Below are 19,424 nucleotides of genomic sequence, written 5' to 3' on the forward strand. Positions count from 1 at the left end.
TAATCCTGCAAGTCATTTTTCACACACAAGCAAATAAAAACAGTCAAAATATCACTCAGACTCATATAGCATCCACCAAGCAAGCTTTGGAGAGAGGTTTAAAGTAAAGATAATTTAAAAGTCAACTACAATTATAAACAAGACAAGACACAGGCAGGAATAGTCCTTTGAGCGACTGTTCCTGACAGCTGCTGGGATCAAAGTGTTGAGCTCTGTAGCCTCCCCACACCACTATAAAGAAGGTCTCTGGTCAATCCGAGGGTTGGGCTGGGGCCATCTTTGCTCTTTTCAAAGTTCTGTAAAACTCAGGAGCACATCTAGAGAGATATTTTGACTTATTTGCACATGCAGCTGGAGCAGGCTCCAGCTGCTAATGGTTACAGCACCCAGACAAGATTATAGAATTTTTAAGGAGGACTTGAAGCAAAGAAAATAAAAAGAAAAGAAAAGAAAAGAAAAGAAAAGAAAAGAAAAGCCAAACCAAAGGAAAAGGTGGATCAGGTAGAGTCTATCAGAGGCGAAATACTTCAGTATGACATGAGGAGCTGGCAGAGTCAGACAGTCAAATTCGAAACCTTCCTTAGCAGGTCTGGCAGAAGCAGAAGGGAAGGGTTTGCAGTTTGTAGGGAGGAGCTGTTACAGACATGCCAGGCTCCTCCTAGCCATTCTCCTGCTCTCCCAGGGCACCTACCTTACTGTACGTCACTACCGACAAGTTGTTCGAGTGACTGCTGGGGGAGAGGTTTACAGAGTTTTGTGAGAGTCCATTCTGATCTTGTTCGATTTGGTCAGGAGCAGGCCCCCATGTGTTTTTGCTGATTGTGCCTAGCTCGGAACCCCCTGGGTCTTTTAGGTTGTTTTCATCTGGTTGCCTGTTCTTCTGTGGGGAGGCGAAGGGGTTAAAGTTTCCTTCTACCTTGCGGTGCGGTTGCGTGTTGAACTCTGTTTCAAAGGATGACAGCTGCTGTGTTACACCTAGAAGTCCTCCAACCTCCACGCTGAGGATCACCCAGATGACATCTGTGGAAAGACAGAGACACTTGGGCTGTAGCCAGATGGAGGGAGGAGAAAAACAGCACAAGGACTCTGCCCCTTGGCGTGGCAGGAAGAGACTGTTCAAAACCCATGTGTATGAAGCACGAGAAACACTGATCCAACACTACCTTTGTGCTCCCAGCTTTCAGGGAAACCAGGCAAGTGTCACCCTTGACTAACAGGAACCAGTTAAGGATATACAGGACCCAAAGTGACAAGACACTGCGGATTACCACCAGAATGCACTGGAAAAAGAAGAGCTTCAGCAACTTTACACCACGAGACTGGAAGGAGAACCAGGAGCTGTTGCTGCCAGGCTTCCCTCCTGACTGTAAAGCACAGGCAGGCCTTTTGTTCAGCACACTACTAAGACACCAGCAAGTCGACTTAGGAGGTAATTATGTTTTCAACAATTCACTGCAAAACATCTCCAGTCAAGCTCCAAAACACTCCCAGCAGGTGGATCAGACACCCAGCCCAGCACGCTGCTAGGTGAAGTCCTGAGACACTGGCTAGAGCAAGCCAGGTTTGCAGCTCTTGGCCCTGCAGGTCTGCTCCAGGACACAGATAAGGTCATTATTGAACTTCCCATTTCACTTACACTTCATGCAAACACTCTGCCCTATTTACATAAACACCTCTCTTGGTATGTATCCAGATAAAGCTTCATTGCCTTTTTTTGTGCTAAGGTTTTTTCCCAGCTCTGCCTTAAATGTGCAGTTTTGTTTTGCTGCAGAGAGAACCGACAAGGGCAGCAGCAACTCCTCCTCCTCCTCTGCTCTCGGCAGATCCAATAACAGCACCTCCTGTCACATGTAATCATTCCCAGGTTCTCTGCAAGCATGAATGCAGAAGGGGCTGCCTTCCTGCTGCCAGTGTGGCCTGGGGCAGCAGACAGCAGGTACTTCTTGTCTGGTTCTTAAGCAGCAAGGTCCTGCACCTGGGTAGGTGCAACCTTGCACATAAATTCAGGCTGGGAAATGAAGCGATGAAGAGCAGCCCTGTGGAGAAGAACTTGGCAGTGCTGGTGGGTGAAAAACCAAACAGCAGCACTCATAGCTGGGCTGATCCCCAGCAGCCTGGGCAGCAGGGGCAGGGAGGAGATTCTGCTCCACTCTGCTGAGACCCCTCCATGCAGTGCTGGGGCAGCTCTGGAGTCCTCAGCACAGCACAGACAAGGACCTGTTGGAGCAGGGCCAGAGGCCACAGCAGTGCTGGGAGAGCTGGAAGGGCTCTGCTGTGAGGTCAGGCTGAGAGAGCTGGAGATGTTCAGCCTGGAGAGAAGGCTCTGGGGAGACTCTTCGGTGACCTTTCAGTACTTAAAGGGGATCTACAAGAAAAGCTTCATCAGGGAGTGTAGTGACAGGATGAGATTTTAAACTGAAAGAGGCAACTCAGATGAGGTGTAAAGAAATTCTCTCCAGTGCAGGTGACAGGATGCTGGCACAGGCTGCTCAGGGAAGCTGCAGCTTCCAGAGATGCTGGCAGCGTTCAAGGCCAGGTTCCTTGGGCCTCTGAGCACCCTGCTCTGGCTGCAGGGGGAGTTGGACCAGATGGGCTTTAAGGCCCCTTCCAGCCCAAACCATGTTCCAGCCGTAATTGGCTCCTTCCAGTCCCTCCTCCCCAGGTCTCGGCGCATGGCCTCAGTACCTTCCGGTGATATGCTTTCCCGGCTTCCTAAGGGAGGATTTGCTGTTACAAAACCAAGGCTTCTTTAAGGACCCCCCCAGCACCCTGCGGCCCCCGATAAACGCCGCAACGGCTCCGCAAAGCCCCGACCCCGCCGCCGAGCCAGGCCGGGCCGCGGCGTCCGAAGCGCAGCAGCATTGTAGCGCCCCCTGCTGCTCGCCTGCGACCACACGCCCGGCCCGGCCCCGCCGCTCGCCCCGCGGCCCTCGATGCTGAACCGGGAAGGCGAACGGCGGGCCCGCTCAGCACGGAGCTCAGCGGTGCCCAGCGACAGCACAAGGGGCAATGGGCACAGACTGGAACCCAGAAGCATCCATCGTTGGTGTGAGGGCGCTGGAGGCCTGGCGCAGGCTGCCCAGAGAGGCTGTGCAGTTTCCTCTGGGGAGACCCCAACCCCTCCCTGGCCCTTGTGACCCCTGGGCACCCCGCTCTAGCGGGCCTGAAAGACCTCCAGCGGTCCTTCTGACCCCCACCGCACTTGAATTCCAAAGGATTGTGGCAGGTAGCAGTGGAACAGTGTCCCAACCTTCCGGGAGGAATTCAGGGACCAGTCACACTCAGCGCTGATGCCGGAGGGTGACACCTCCCCTGGCAGCTGTGCCAAAAGCCTGCACCACTTCTGAGCAAGGAGATATTTTTGATCCCAAAGTCATATAACTTGGGATACTCCCAGCTGCCAAAACAGACACAAAGATGTTCTCAGTAGCAACACTAAAGCTGACTAAAAGGGACTGAAAGGCTCTACACGAATGAGATGTTTGGTGGCACAGGCCGAGCCACCAGGCAAAATACACAAGAGTGGGTTTTAAGCACAGAAAAATGGTTCAGTGGATGCACCAAGTGACACCATTAAACCTGGCCCCTAACCAAACTCAGCAGCGGTTTTCACTGTTTAAACAGACTTTATGTTTCCTCAGCACTGGAAAACTGGGAAAGACTCCTGACCAGGATGGACTGGGAAAGAGTTTCCTGGAGCAGACTGCAAGTGCCTTTGTTTCCCAGAGCTTTGTGCCAATCTGCAGCTGGTTCCCGTGCTCAGAAAACAGCAAGACAGCTCCGCTGATGCTTTCTCTATTCTGGTGTCTATATTTAGCCCAGGAACTGGCAGATCTTTACCCTCACCAGCTCACTATCAGCAGTGGCTGAAGGCAGCAGGAGTGGCCGCTCTGCCTGCGAGTGCAGGCTGCAGCAGCAGCACGGGGGCACTCACCTCCATAGTAGAGTCCGGTGGCGGTGCACATCCGCCACTGCCCCTGGTACATCCCTGCCGTGCTGGGGCTGCACATCTGGACGCTGACATCTGCCATCTCCTGTGGCTCCAGGGACCTCACCATCACCATGTTCACGTGGCCAAACTGGTCTCCCCCGACATACTTCAGACAAACCCCGGGGGGCCAGGCCTCTGTCCCTGGGATTAAAGAGAAGGAAGTATAAGTGCCAGTGCAGCAGCACCTCTGTGCCTGCTTGTGCAAGATTGGATGGAACAGGCTCAGCAGACACTTCTGCAACTGCTGAGCAGCCAGAGGAGCACCAGCACACATCACAGCACTGGATGCTGAAGAGTAGCTTCCAGAGAAGTCTCAACTGGTCCATTCTTGAGCCCAGTAGCACCACTTGTACCTTTATCTGAATAATCTCTAGGTACTTACACAGCAAAACCCTCCAAGTCCCAGGGCAACAGCTGGAAACAGAAACCAACCTGTCAGGCACAAATATTTCACCAACACTGGAGACAGAGATGAGGTCAGACCTAGGTGGGGTTTTTCCCCCCATACTCATTTCTCCCTGCCTCCCTCCATGTAGCTCCTGAGCCCCACATCAACACCAAGTGCTGAGACCTCTTCTTTCAGGCCTGTTCTATTTTAAGCCTGTCAGCAGTCTCAGGAGGAACCCAGGGTTTGAGCTGTGACTGAAAAGCTAAGGACTACTTCCTAAATGGATTTCTTTTCTTGCACCAAGCCTTTTTTCAGTCTCATGCAAAGGTGGAAGGGGCTGTGGACACAGGACCTAGCCATGGAGATCAGTGTTTAGACTGCAGACAGTAGGGACCAGCAGCATGACCTGGCAGCTTGCACAGCCACCTCCAGCACAGATAACACGGGCTGGGGCAGACACACAGCAAAGCGCTTCAGAGGTTCAGGAAACATCAACTCAGCAGAGTTTGCTTTTGCTTCTTCCCTATAAGGTGACAGAACTAAGACAATGGCTTTGAGGATCCCTTCTACTTGGCTGAGGCCAATGGAGGCCCTTAAGGAAAGCCAGATCCACCAAGAAGACTGTAACCGGGTCTAGTCTGAGGGGAGAGTGGTGGATGCTGACCTGATGCCACGCACCCCGGGCAGCAGCTTGCTTGCTGATTTAATGCCTGTGCACACCTCAGTGAAGACATGGCAGGGCTTGGCTTCCTGCTCAAGGCTTTCTCTGTGTAATTCACATTCTAGCAGGGAAGGCACAACGTGAACAAGTGGGGGATGTGACACTGCAGATGGGAAGAGTGCTGAGATAAGTGACCTCAGAGTGTGGGAGTCGAGCATGAAGTCTCTGTGAGGCTGGCAGCAGCAACATGCTTCGGTTTGAATAATGGAGGGGATTTTTATCAGCTTCAATGGCCTTAGGCCCACAAAGTGCCCAGAACGCTGCAACTGATGAGCCCCCTCGAAGGAAGTGGTGCTGCTGCCACACTGCCCCAGGGCACTCAGGGGATGGTAAGATGGAGCAACTGTCCTGCGGAAACAGCAGCAGCTGGGGGCAGAGGAAAGAGGAAGCTGTCAGAGCCTGATGCTCTTTCAGCACTGGTCCTACAAATGGGCATGCCAAGCACTATCCTGCAAGGCAGCAGAGCAGGGCATTAGTTTTTAATAACAGATAAGAAAAGTTGCCTGAGCCCAGTTACTGCTCATACCAAACTTGACAGCCTCTCCTAGCTCTGCCTGTCACGTTCGTCAGACACTACATGCCGTGGTGACACATGCCTCAGGTATTTCATGTTCTAGAACTGAAGTCATTTAATCAAGGCTTCCTGTGGAGCTGTTAAAAACCTTGGCTTGACTTCAGTTACCTACCTAACAAGCAGATACTATCTGGAAACACTGCAGCCCTTTGATATTGGACCTTAATTAAACCACATAATTGCCTTAAAATGCTACAGTCCTCCTCCAGCCACAGTCACAACGCAGGATGTGAAGCTGCACGGAACTAAAACATGCCTCAGCAGCATGGTTTTAACAAGATCTGGCCTCCAGCACCACTGTCGGAGTGCAGATGTACATTTTAAGAAGTCAGGCTACAACCCACACAGAAGCCAACCCAAATGCTGGCCCTGGCAGCAGCTCCCTCTCCCCATGGCCCATGGATCCCAGGAGATGAAATGCTGGCAGAACAATCGAAAACACTGCCTGAACTGGGCTGGTAACCTCAGGCTGAATTTGCATGCAGAAAAGAGTACATAGGAGGAACAAGAGAGGAGCCTGAAGGGAGCAAGGTAGGGGTGATTAAGATAGTAATAGTGAAGAGACAGGACCTGTCAAACTCACATCTGAGAGAGCAGTTTGGGACAGTGGCAACGATGAGAGCCAGGGTTTCACACGGAGTGGCAGCAAGCTTGTGTCACCTGCCCACCGCGCCAACTCAAAGTAAACTCGAGTAATGAAGCCCTGTCCCTAGTGGAAGCCTCCAAACCTGACCTTCTCAAACAGTCATACGCCCTCTCTTCACCATGTCCTGATGAAACACTCCCACATTTACAGCATGGCTTCAGCCTCTGCTGTACTTTGATCCTCAGCACAAAGCTGCACAGCCCTGAGCGCTGCACTTATTTACAAGCAGCCTCACTAACAGCAGCTGAACTTTACTCATGCTGATTCATGACCTTCGCCCTTGCTGTGCTATCTTCGTGCCTCGCACCAGTGCAAGCAGGTCAGTGAAGTACAGGCACAGCAGCATCCTGTCGCTGCCACACTCAGAGACAAGGCATCCCCATCTCGGGCTTCCCTGACTGCATCCTGGCAGATCAATCACTCCAAATGGATTTTGCTGGCCTCACTTCCTGGGTTCCAGTCACAGCTTTGACTTATTTCATACTGGAATGTGGTCCCTCCAGCCTCACATCCTCCCAGAGCTCTGTCAGAAAAATGTACTAAAAGGTAAACAGAGCCCTGCACCACCACCTCTCCTCAGGCAGATCATTGCCTGATGGCTGCAGCCAGGTGGGGGTTGGGCTCTTCTTCCAAGACAACAAGTGCCAGGATCAGAGGAAGAGGCCTCAAGTTGCACCAGGGGAGGTTTAGGTTGAAGATTAGAAGAAATATCTTCACTGAAAGGGTTCTCAAAGCCTGGCACAGGCTGCCCATGGAGGTGGTTGAATCCCCATCCCTGGAGGTGTTTCAAAGCCAGAGATGTGGTTCTGAGAGCCATGGATTATCAGCAGCCTTGGTAGAGTTAGAGAAGGGTTGAGTCCAACGACCAACCAAAATGATTTTGATTCCTCTTCCATTATAATACAGCCCAACAAACCAAACAGAACAAGTAACAACTTGCACTTCAATTTCTTCTAACTAGAAGTCTCCTAGAGCTGGTGTTTGAGTGGCAGCACAAGGAGCAGGGCTGGTAACCATACTGAGTTGCTCATTTCACCACAGTGTTTGTGCCAGCTCTAGAAGGGACACACACACAGGTGGCTCCACTCCAAGGTGAGGGCACTGAAGCCTCCTGCCAGCATCTCTTGCATGAGATTTGCCATCCTCTCCAGTGCCAAAACCTTACCTGTGTTCTGTATCCTCCATGTTTTTGTAAACTGGGTGTCAGGAGGGATGGACTCTCCTTCACCTATGGTGACATCTTCAACAAAGGACATAGAGGGGACGTTGATGTTTGGGCTCTCGAAGTCATAGTAGGCTCCGATGGCAGCCTGGAGATTCCTGGAAAGCAAAAAGAAGGAGATTACAACCTAGAGAGGAGGTGGCTCAGGTCCTTTCCACTGGGTTCCATGTCTCATCCTGAGCAGTTCAGAGTGCACCTGCTCTGCTGCTTGCATCTTCTGAGAGCTTCCATCAATCACCCAAGGATGCTCCAAGATAACTCAAAACACAGCCTTTTACTTGCCAGCAGCACCACCTGATACCACTTCTCTGCTCTGCTTATTTCCACTGGAGTTCCTGGAACTCGGGAGTCTCAAAGGACCAATCCCCCTTAGCTCCTGGAGAAGCTGGGCAGCAACATCTGCCAGAGGCTGCAGAAGTGCTGTGCAGCAGCCACACACAGGGCAGCTTGCTCTCAGCAGCTCAGGGCAGAAGGACTGAGCCTCTCTTTTCGTTCTGGCGCAAAGGTCCCAAAGGAGCACAAGATGAACAAGACACAAACACCCTCATGGCAACTGCCAGAGCCAAAGGGCAGCTATGGGCAATGACTCAGGCCTTGCTGTGCTGGGTCATGTATGAGCTTCATGCACGAAGCCTGAGAAGGGCAGACACAGGCACAGCTTGCCCAGGGAGCTTGTGGATGTCCCCTCCCTGGAGGTGTTCATAGCCAGGTTGGATGAGGTGCCCCTACCCATGACAGGTGAGTTGCAACTGGATGTTCTTCAAGGTCCTTCCAACCTAACCCATTCTATGAGTATTTAACTAATTAACGACTGAAGCTCCTGCTCAGCTCTGGGCAGTCACAGCTCGAGGGAGCCAAACCATCCCAGCCAAAGGTTCTCACTGAATCGGGACAAACAGCAGTGAGGTCTGTGGAGCACTGAGGCTGCTCAGAAAGCCACAAATGCCATCGATTGCCACGGCAGCAGCAGCTCTTTATGATAAGTCACTGGAAAGGGGGAAGAGTCAAACAGGAAGAGGATCCTGACTCCTCACTGCCACTCCACCACACACCATTAAGTTATTATGCAAGTGTTTGGCAAGTCAGGCAATGCCTCTGTTGATACTTCTGTGAGGCTCTGACCCTCATTTACATCTGGTGAGTAGGTACAGAGGGAATAGAGGTGAGTAAAGTCTCCCCAGACGCAATGGGCAGACACCTACCGCAATCTGCGCTGCTTTTTGAGCAGGAAAAACAACACACCAACACAGCTCAAGAACTGGGAGCCATCCCCCCAGCAAAGCCACACAGGAGGCTGGTCAGAACCTGCAGCATGTGGATGCAGTGACATGTGGAGGGCTCACGGTGTGTGGGGCAGTGTCATGCGTCTAACCCAAAGCAAGAGAAACATTTGCAGCATGACCCTGAGAAGGAGCAAACACAGGGCTGCCTGGACTGCCTGCCAGCTGGAAAGAGGCTCCAAACAGTAAGCAAGGGAACTGCCTCCTGCTCCATTCCTACAGCGCTACAAGCAAAACAAAATCAACGTGGTCACTGGGTAAAATCAGAACTGCACGGGAGAAGCCTCACAGCTTACTCCTTGGAGGAAACATTGGAGACCCAGAAGGTAGCAGCACTGGAGCTTGGGTCAGTGAAGGCAGGGCAATTTCAGGCAGATCTGCCAGGCACGGGCAGTGGGGGCAGGTGGGAGAGGCCCTAAACAACAGATGTAGGATTTGGTAATCCACCAGGCTGGCAGCAGATAATCACTGTGGTAGCTGCAGCAGAGGCTGGCACCCTGCACACAGCCCTGGAATCAGGAGGTGCTGCAGGAGTGCTCTGCACAGCATGGCCACAGCTACCCCCTGGCAGACCCTGCAGGCTGAGCCTTGCCTTGTACCACTCCCACGGCCGGAGACAGAGAAGCCACCGAGCCAGATCCACACATCCAGAACAATGAATTTCAGAGCAGAAACCATTCCCCAGCTGCAGGCATTTTCTCCCGAGGAGTGTCAGGGCTATATTTAATGCAGCCAGCCCAGTCCAGCGCCACAGGAAGGGCTCCTGTCACATCAGCCAATACAGAGAGACAAATGCTCAGTTTTACGTCACCAGCCGCCTGTTGCTTATACACTGCACAAGATTTACATAACTCACACCAGGGCTGTGCCAGCAGACTCCTGCTCGCTCGGCCAGCTAACACTGCGAGCTGCAGTTTGCTTTGCCCTGGGATTTCTTCCTGTGTGACAGCAATCCAAGGCAAAAGGTACCCTGAGAGCTCCAGCAGGCAGCTCCCTCTCTTCCAAATCACCACGACACAAATCAGTTTTCAGCCATGCAGTGACATCCTGCAGGTTAGGACTCGGGGAGCAGCACAGTGATGCTTTATTGACCTTGAGAGGAGAAAAATGAGAGCTCCAAGAGGAAGGTTTCTCATGTAGCTGCCTGTGAAGCAGCTTGCACTGTTTGTTGTTTGCCTGGCTGTAAACAGGCTCCCAAAGGTAGCGGGGCTATTTGTGCACCCAGGCCCTCTGCCAGCCCCTTCCCCTCGCCGGGTCAGATTTCATTGCTTGCTTTGCCGTTGGGAAACAGCTCCAGCCCTCTGCAGCATTTGGTTAAAAACTAACTACAAAACACATGCTGGAAAAAAAAAAACACACACAGCACAAAACCCAAACAGATTTGCCCCCTTTTGTGATCAGGCAACCACAGCCCCACCTTTCTGTCCCCATCGTTAGGATCAGTGTGTGGTGGGTTCTGCTTGGGGTGAGCCTGTTTGTGTACTGAGATACACCTTAATAGATCCCACTAGAGAATTCAAAAGAAGTTTCCAGAAATAAAGATACTTTGAAAGTGGCAAGAGCCAAAGTCAGGATGACAAAGCAAATCTGACTGAAGTTCAAGTTCTTTGACACGGCCAACTCCAAGAGATAGCCACTGAGCAGGGCTCTGCTGCGAGATACACCCACCCTGCCCTCATGTTCTGTGCTTACACAACCACCACAGAGCACTGCTGGCTTTGCCTCCACTTCTGCCACAGACACTGCTCCCTTCTCCCCTGGCCACCTAAAACCCAAGCGGGAGTGTGAAGGCAGCACTTAGCCGGTGCCATCTGCAGAGCCAAACCATTGCAACCTGATCGCTTGCAGGTTCTTGAGGCTAAGCAGTACCTGCCACTGCTCTGCCTCTCCACCACAGGCACACACACAGTTTGCAAGTATGGCTTCAGGGACAAATGCACTCAAGGCCCTGAAATTTGTCTTCTCATTGTCAATATATGGATATTTTGGGGTGTCTTTACCCTTGTGCCCCAGCTGTAGCTGCCCAGCACCAAGCACAGATACTGCAGTGCCAGGAAGCGTCAGCTCGGCAGCAGGGATAGGCTATCACGGTGCTAACACAGCACTGCCTGCTGTGTGCTACTCCTAGGCGTGACTTACACCACAGTACCCCTTTGCTCTCTGCTGTGCCAGATAACTTACTATGATAAACCATACAACTCTGAAGCAAAGAGAAGCCAAATCCAGCCAGGGTCATTTGCACGAGTGAGCTCTCCTAATGACAGGGATGGCCACACATCTTTCTTACCACAGCCCTCGGGGTGCCAGCCTATCCTCACCTCTCCTAAACGAAGCGATTTGCCCATTTTCAGAGCCTGGACTGCAGCAGTTTGCGGCTCGGCCATACTCACAGAGCAGGTCTGACAGGATGTAGGTGCCTGCAGGCGGCTGTCACCCCAGTGACAAGGTGAGCCTGCCCGAAACCAGCACAGGGCACAGGGCTAATCCTGAGACCAGGATCCTGGACAAAGGGAGGGGAGAAAGCAGCAAATAAAGGTTATGGCTCCACACTGCCAAGCAAACCCATTCTAACTGCGGGCACCCCAGACTGCCAGGTGTCAAGCGCTCCTCCCCTAGCCTGCTGCAGACACAGCCCCAGCAAGGGCTCCTCGGTAGCAATCCCTTTGCTCTGTTGCTCCGCTCAAGCGCGGGAGCTAAATTACAGCAGCGAAGTTAAAGCCTTCTTTGCTAATGGCTCCGGAGATGCCCCTTAACAACTCTTAAGTGTTTGCAAAGAGGTGGTTCATCTTGAGCCACTCTTCCCCTTCCCAGTCTTTTTCCAGACAGCCTTTTGTTATGTTAAACCAATATATTTAGACAGCAATTACTCTCAATTAACTAGGTCATCCCGCAGTATTCCAGAAGAAAAGAAAACCTTCCAAATCAATTCGCAAACCAGAGGCCTCTACAACCCAACAGTTGTGCAAACAAAAGCAACACATAGGTAACTGGGAAGATTTTTTTGTTATTAATTCTATCAGATTTTGTTTATGGAGCATGAAGAAAGCAAAGCACTAAGGCTGACTTCGGGCAGCACAGGCGCCAGCACCACACCAACTAAACCAGGGAGTTCTTTCGACTCGGAGAAGCGGGCACCTGAAGGCAGCAACACCAACAGGGTGTGGTGATACAAGAATTCCACTCCAAAGCAACACTTACAGCAGAAAACATGGACTTTCCTGGAGGTGTTCAAAAAAACGCCTGGATGGGCCACTTCGTGCCATGGCCTGGTTGATTGGGCAGGGCTGGGTGATAGGTTAACCGAACTGGAAAAGCTTGGAGGTCTCTTCCAACCCGGTTGATTGTATGATTTCAAAATCAAAATATTAGCTACAGATTCTAAGGTAATCTGGAAGTGATACATTTGAGTAAATTATTTGCTGAAAGATGCACATAAAAACATACTTAGGAAAAAAATAATCTTGTTTTGGGGTCAAAACTCTGATCAAATCACAGCTTCAGCTCAAAACACAGCGTGCAAGTTCTGCTCTCACCATCTCCTGCCCCTTCCTCCAGCCCCAGCACCTATCGCCAGCTAAGGGGTAAGTTTCCAGGGCTCCGATTCTCCTCAGCTGTCAGGAAGAGGCAAGGAGATTCCTCAGAGCTGACCTTCGGCTCAGAACCTCACACAGGACACAGCCTCGGGATAACGCACAGACAGCAAGCAGGGGACATGCAGTAGGCAGCAGTTTGACAGTCTGGGTCACTCCCGAGCAGCTCCAGTAACGCCAGTGCCCGGCTGCACTTCTTTCCTCTGCTGTGAGGGTGCTGGAGCCCTTGAGCAGGTTGCCCACAGAGGTTGTGGAGTCTCCTTCTCTGGAGAGGTTCCAAACCTGCCTGGACATGCTCCTGTGCAACCCTATCCAGGTGCACCTGCTATAGTAGGGGGCCTGGACTAGATGATCTCCAGAGGCTGCTTCTGCCCCTGCCATGCTGTGAACACTCTGAACCCATAACCAACTCATTGACCTTTCTCTCGCTCCCTGAAGGCAGCATGGAACCAGAGTGGCACCAGAATAACCCAGGAGGTGCCAGAAACAAAAATGTGCAAGAAAAAGAGTGCAGCAGATGGATCACTTCTCACTCCCAAATAATGGAACATCTCTCCCTGCTGCAGGTGGGAGAGGCTAAAACTGTACACGGAGGTTATCCAAATGAGGCAGCCCTAACCCTGCTCCTCTGTCTCAGTCTCTAGTGTCTTACTGGAGTGTGCTGGCTCCAGCTGCAGATTGACAATGCTACAGGCATTTACAGATCCTGAACTGGAGTCTCCTCACTCAAGGACTGAGAGAAAGCTGGAGGAGGAGGGTACTTGATACACCACAGGGAAGCACTTCTACCTGGAGCTTTCCACTCAAACATTTTCACCAGGGATGACACATGGCAATTAAGTGGAAAGTCTTCAGCTGCTCTGAAGGACTGGAATTTCCATCGGGGAACAGCTTTCAACAGAAGCCATTTCAGACAGCAAAATCCAGGTATCAGTTCTCTTCATTCTTGACCTCTCTTCCACTGAGCCATAAGGCTAGGATGTCAGATGATCTAAAGTACTGTATGGGGAGGTGAAAGCTTGAAGCTGAACCCACAGCACTGAAGAAGTGCAGGAGCTGGTTCATCTGGAGCTTACACTTTTTCCCGCGTGAAGCCGAAGGCAAACATTTCACTGCCTTGGCTGAAAGCAGCCAGCTCCAAACACAAACGGGACGTTCCGGGCAGACGGTAAAGAGCTGAGGTGAGCAGAAGCTGTGTTCTCTGCAGGGACAGCAGCAGAGGTGCAGTGTTTGCAGCACAGCCCCCACACCAGAGGACATCCATCTCCTTCAGCAGGGCGCTTCATCCATCCAAGCACCCTGTGCTACCAGCGTGCAGCCACCCCAGCAGCTGACCCCTCCCAGAGCAGCTGGTCAGGAGCTTTAAGTGGGGGATAAAATATTTTGAGAATGTCACAGCAGGAGCCACTCTCTGCTTGATGCCACCGAAAACAGGCAACAGCTCTTCCCAGGGGAGAGTCATCAAGAGCTGCCAGAACAGGGAAGATTCTGTAATTGCTGATTCCTCACTGTAAACTATGTCACCAATCTATAATTGTCCGTGTTAAAGTGAAGGGGGATTAGGCTCCAGAAACTGCCAGGGAACAAGTTCAGGCATGCAAGGCAGTGCTGGGACTAAAATTATATTGCACCCGATTGAGTCTGCTACAGTTGTCTGCTTACGTTCCCACCTCACATGCACCCACTTAAAACGTTGTGGAAGCCGCCACACGGCACCACTGCAGCATGCTCCAGGGCTCGAGCACCAGCGGATTTAAGGTGCAGGTTTAATTCAGAACAAGCAGGCCAAATCCCCAAGTTATTCTGCAGAAAGGTGGTGTTTGGGGGGTTTAATGAACCAGACAGTTAAAGATGCTCTTCGGCAGCTTTTGAGCCCATGGGTTTGCAATTTTCAGCAGCATCAGGGACAGTTGTGGCCACCAGAGAGGCAGCAGGCTGCCATGGTTCATGTGTACAGAGAAGACCTCCACTATGCTTCACCTCTGCCACAACAGACAACAGAGTTTGAAAAGACTTTTCTGCTCCTCAGCCATTAGGGACGCCAAGAACTCCCAGAGCTGCATCCTGGGTGGCTCTGCCTGGACGGACAGCAGCTCATCAGGTGGTTTAGAGCAAGGATGGCTTTGGGTTTAAATCCTCAGCTTCCCAAGTGCTTCACTTGACCAAAAATCAGACAAGTTCTCTAACAGCAACTAATGAATTTCCTGGACATCAACCAAAACGTTGCCTTCGAACAGCTGAGGAAACCACATGAATTTGTTCAGACTTCACACAGGATTTCCAAATGAAAACTGGAGCAAAGATCTTGACAGAGCAGCCAAGAAAAGAGTTTCTCCCACAACAAACATACAAACAGCAGTCCACCACCAGACCAGGTCTGTAATCACAAATGTTTGATCAGCAACTGGAGATGGGCATCTGCACCTAAATAATGATGTAAGAAACTGAGGCTTGATTTGGGAGATGGACTAAATTCCTGCAGGAGTGCTGGTGTTTAGTTAGGGCTGGGAAGGAACACGTGGCAGCAGGCAGTGGTAGTGAACCTCTCTACCAGAGCAATCACACAGCCACAGCTGCAGGCAGGCTTTGGTGTAACCACACCGGCAAAGGTTTGATGGTGCAGCTAAGGCCCCACATTTCATCTCAGTGCCTGCATCCTGGCAGGTAATGCCTAAAGCCTTCACAGATGCAGTCTGACCTTGCCTGTCCCTTTAGATCAGCTTTGTCATTGATCTCTGAACCCTAGCGCACAACTGCTGCAGCCTGAGAAGACAGCACACTGCAGGGTGACCACCTCCATGGTACCTGCAAGCCCTCCTAAGTGCAGGAGAGCCGAGGACACACAACTGAAGGGCCACCCACTCATCTGCAGCCAGCCTGAGGCAACCTGCTTGAGTGTGACCTAAGAAGGCACATTTCAAGCCCAAAGCCTTCATGAAACGCACTCAGAGAGCTTCTTCAGAAAAGCAGTTCAAAACTCTTATCAGAGGACCCCTGCAAGGTGTTTGGGTTTTAAAGGGCATTCTGCAAAGTGCTGCAAGGTGAACAGGCAAGAGCAGGAGCAGAGGTCTCACCCATCACGCGAGAGAATCCTCCTGATCTGAGTCTGCTGGGTGTTCAGTCCCCTGGGTCCTGCTGTCTTAGCTAAATAGACTTCAAGTGCTGCCCTGAGCAGTGCCCATGCTCATCACTAACACCAGCTAACACCATCACTAACACCAAGTGTAACCAGATATGCTCCCACCCAGAGCTGAGTTGTGAAGTAGCCTCCTAGCAGCCTCGCTGGGCAGCAAACCTAAAGCCAGAGTAAAAGCAGCAACCTCCACCTTTGGCAGCTCAGCCGTGTTTGAAGACTCCCAACCAAGCAGATCACACCTGGCCAAGGCAGGTGGCTCACTCCAGTGAGAACGGAACCAGCCCACCCACAGGGATGCAAACCAGCACTTACAAGGCACTTTTCACATTGTTGAAACTCAACATTCTGCCTGTGTTCCAAGATCAATAATTTGGTACTGCACAAGAACGTTAGAGAGATGTTCAGGGCTGTGCTCTGAAACTGCCAGATTCCCGATGTGGAAATGGCCACCAGCAAGCCCCCACCTCACCGTGGCTCTGCTCCCCGCAGCAGCACGGCCCTGCATCCGACCGTGCACACAGAGGGCTTGCAGCACATTGCTGTAGTTTCAGGGCAACACTTGAAACATTTTTGTGCAAAGAAAGCCTCATCTCTAAAGCATCACACAGCTACAAATTCTCCTAACCACATGGAAGAACGTGGAGGGCCTCCAGGAGAGATCCGACCACCGCAAACATGATGACCTTAAAAAGACCTTTTCCACCAGAAGGCAGATCACACAAGTCTGAGGCTGGCAACGGTAACACTTTCTTCCACCCCCACCCCCCCACTGTAACCATCATTATCTGACATTTCATTTCAATATCACACCTACCAGGCTGATCAAAATTCACCTCTCCAAACAAAAGCTCCGGGGAGTGTAAATGCCTGGAATATCATCCACGAAGTCTCCCAATTCCAGAACCCCCTCGCAGTCAGCTCTGCTACAGATTTTAAACCCAGCACCACTACTTCAAAGCCAATTAATTCCCTTTCTCACCAAGTTACAGGAGCTCCAGGCCTCGCGCTGCAGCCTCTCACCCTTAAGTTGCAATAATCACCAATTAAACCCAGTAACTCCTCTTCCTTAACCTGCTCCAATTCCCACACCAGCTTCAGAGGGACTCAAAGGCCTGCACGGGACAGACCTCGACTGTCTGCAAGGACTGCATCGGCACTGCCTGCTCTGCTCCCGCACCTGCGCTGGCCTGCCCTGCTGGGGCCCAAGACGGGCTTGCCCAGTGCTACAGAGCTTCTGTTCTGCCAGGGCTTGGGGTATCCCCAGCTGCCCTGGTACCACCTCCCCAGAAGCCTGTGGGCAGGTAGTGCGGGCAGGCTGGCTCGGCACCCACCACCTGCCCTGTTTATAGCACACCAGCACAAAGGGTTTCGGGAGGAGTTTCCTTGTGCAGGTAGCCTGAGTCAGGACAAGCTCAGACACGTTCCTGGCCAGGCTATCACACAGCACTGCACTCAACACCTGAAACTTGACTTCCCCACCAAAAATCACTCTCAGGAGCCTCCTCCCCGACCCTTCGGGATGTGCCTGGTCCGCAGGCAGCCAGGTGCCCGCACGGCAGCAGCTCTGGGGGGAAGGCGCAGAGCTGAGCATGCCAGGCAAGGGAGTTTGGTGGGCTTGGGTGGAGTTTTAATCCTAGATGCGGTGGCATCCAACAGCTCCGAACCACTCCTCCTGAGGAAGAAACACTTCGGTGCCAACATATCTTTTGGAGAGACTGACTTTGGGCTCAAGGCCAGAAGCAAAAGCTCAGCCTCTCTCTCTGAAGCCTCATGACTTCTAGTGAATAACTAGATAACTGAAGAGCCAGGAGGGACTGTGTGCCCTACCCTGAAAGATCCTACAGCTCAGAACATCACATTCATGCAGCAGAAAGCTATGAAGCTAGAAGAACCCCCACAGAACTGAAGGAGTAATTAAAAAGAGGCAGAACTCTAGCAAAATGTTTAATAAATAACAGGGGCACAATCCAAGTGCTTGGCCTGTATTTCCTGAAGATCAAGGAAGAGGCTCACAAACGTTGGATGCAGATGTTCTACCTGAAGCATTTCTGCACTACTCTTCATAAAACCAGACCCAGGACTGCCCCAGGTCTGCCAGAGCTCTGGCAGCACACTGAGCAACTCGAGGGGAGCTGGAGACATGGACAGACCTCCGAGGCTGCTTTAAATGATCTTCACTGCTCTGCTATTGCTCTATTCCCAGCCACTCATTTCCCCCCAAACTGGCTGAACGAGCTACCTAAATATAATCCCTGCAACTTCATCTTAACCATATTAAACAATCAGTGCTGATACTAATGGAAAGAACCATTCAAATCACACTGCTCTACTTCCTTACTGCGAGGTGTGCAAGGCACACAACAGTGACACAGCTTCTGGTCTGGAGGTGATCTATGACTTGCCGCACTTGGGAGAAAGACTTCTAGTGAAAATGATGTGCCTGTGTTAATTAGTGCCTCCACAGACATGCCCACCAGGTAAGGACATCTCCCCAGCCCTGCTGGGAGCTCCCTCACCACTTCTGCAGGTGATGGTTAATCTGATGCAGGGCAAAGAGCCACAACGCCTTCAACAAGGGCAACCATGGAACCCTTCTGGCTGGAAAAGGCCTTTGAATTGTCCAGTCCCACCACAACCAACACTGCCATGTTCCTCAGCACCAAGTCTGCAAGGTGCTTGAGAGTCCCATAGAGACAAATTATTTGCAGGCCAGGCTGGTGATGGAAGACTCTGGCCTTAATTCCAGGCCACAAGGCCCAAATCCAGCAGGCCGTTGCCTCACATCCGCTGGGGCAGGGTGGATTGCTCAGGGTCCCTCAGCAGGCAATGGAAGGTGCCTCTAGAGAAGGAAAATGTCTTCATTCAGCTTTCAGAGCAGAGTCAGCTTACCCAGGCTGATAACCCCGAGGCCGGATGAAAAAGAGGTGGGAGCTGGAGAAGCAGAGAGAAACAAGAGGGCAGAGCTGCGGAGGCTCAGGCCCAGCAAACAATAGGGCAGGAGAACAGGGCCCCGGCAGGAACACCTGAGAGAGCCCAACAGAACCTGGCAGCAGAGCCAGCCCAGCTCCCTGCTGCCAAAGGTTACACTCACACCGGCTTTGAGCCCACTGAGAGCAACCACAGGAGAGCCCGTGCTGATCTCTGTGTACTCCTGCAAGCACGACACCAACCTGACACCTCCTTGTCCCCATCCAGCTACAAGGCTTAGAAACTAATACCTCAAAAAAAACCCCAACACACCTGCAGGTGAAAATTTCTGTTTTGAGAAGCAAACCAGGCACAGGAGTTGTGAAATTAAAGCTTCCTTCATCATTTTAGATTTCCTTCACAACTGTCATTAAAATATTTTTTTAGAGAGACTCTGTTCATCAGATGGCAGACACTGCAATCAGGAATTCCACTCCTGAAAAAGGACTCCTGAGCAGAGCCCAGGACCAGGAGGGTCTATGTTGTACCTGCAGCAGAAACCTCCTGCATCAGCACCGCTACACTTTCTGCTTCCCAGAGATCACAGAACAAACCTATAGCACCAGGCTGCAGTTTCAGTAGTTTCATTGATACTATCAACACATAAACGAAGTGGGAAAGCATCTCCTGCTGTGAGCCACATCTCCAAGGCAAACTTCTAAACTCCCAGGGAGGCGTTTGCGTTGGTGCAGCTCACAAGGCACACAGATATTTACTATTCCCTCGCTCCCGCGGCAGATTTGCCAATATACTTGATAAAGAGCTGGGAGAGGAGGGAAAGATGGAAGGGAAAATGTGGAAGAGCTGTCTTAGTCCTGCTTCCAAGTTCAATCATTCCATGCAAATTGCTTCCCAACTGTTGATATCACAACCTCAGCTTGGGATTTCAACTCCAACCATGAGGTTTAT

At 51.5% G+C, this 19,424-nt stretch overlaps 1 protein-coding gene across 2 annotated transcripts in view; it reads right to left on the reverse strand.

The window, feature by feature from the left end:
* The window catches only part of ILRUN (inflammation and lipid regulator with UBA-like and NBR1-like domains), a 30,546-nt gene that overhangs the window by 9,610 nt on the left and 1,512 nt on the right, over positions 1 to 19,424 (reverse strand). For both annotated transcript variants that reach the window (XR_010308782.1, XM_064173407.1), the window contains exons 2-4: positions 7,486 to 7,640; positions 3,935 to 4,132; positions 692 to 1,020 (exon numbers count right to left, since the gene is read on the reverse strand). Coding sequence is in view for 1 of the 2 variants with exons in the window: in XM_064173407.1 (XP_064029477.1) it covers positions 692 to 1,020; positions 3,935 to 4,132; positions 7,486 to 7,640 (682 nt within the window). In the remaining variant the exon portion in view is untranslated. The remainder of the gene's footprint in view (positions 1 to 691; positions 1,021 to 3,934; positions 4,133 to 7,485; positions 7,641 to 19,424) is intronic.

This window comes from Pogoniulus pusillus, chromosome 39 (genome assembly GCF_015220805.1).
Source record: "Pogoniulus pusillus isolate bPogPus1 chromosome 39, bPogPus1.pri, whole genome shotgun sequence".
In the NCBI taxonomy this organism is placed as follows: domain Eukaryota; kingdom Metazoa; phylum Chordata; class Aves; order Piciformes; family Lybiidae; genus Pogoniulus; species Pogoniulus pusillus.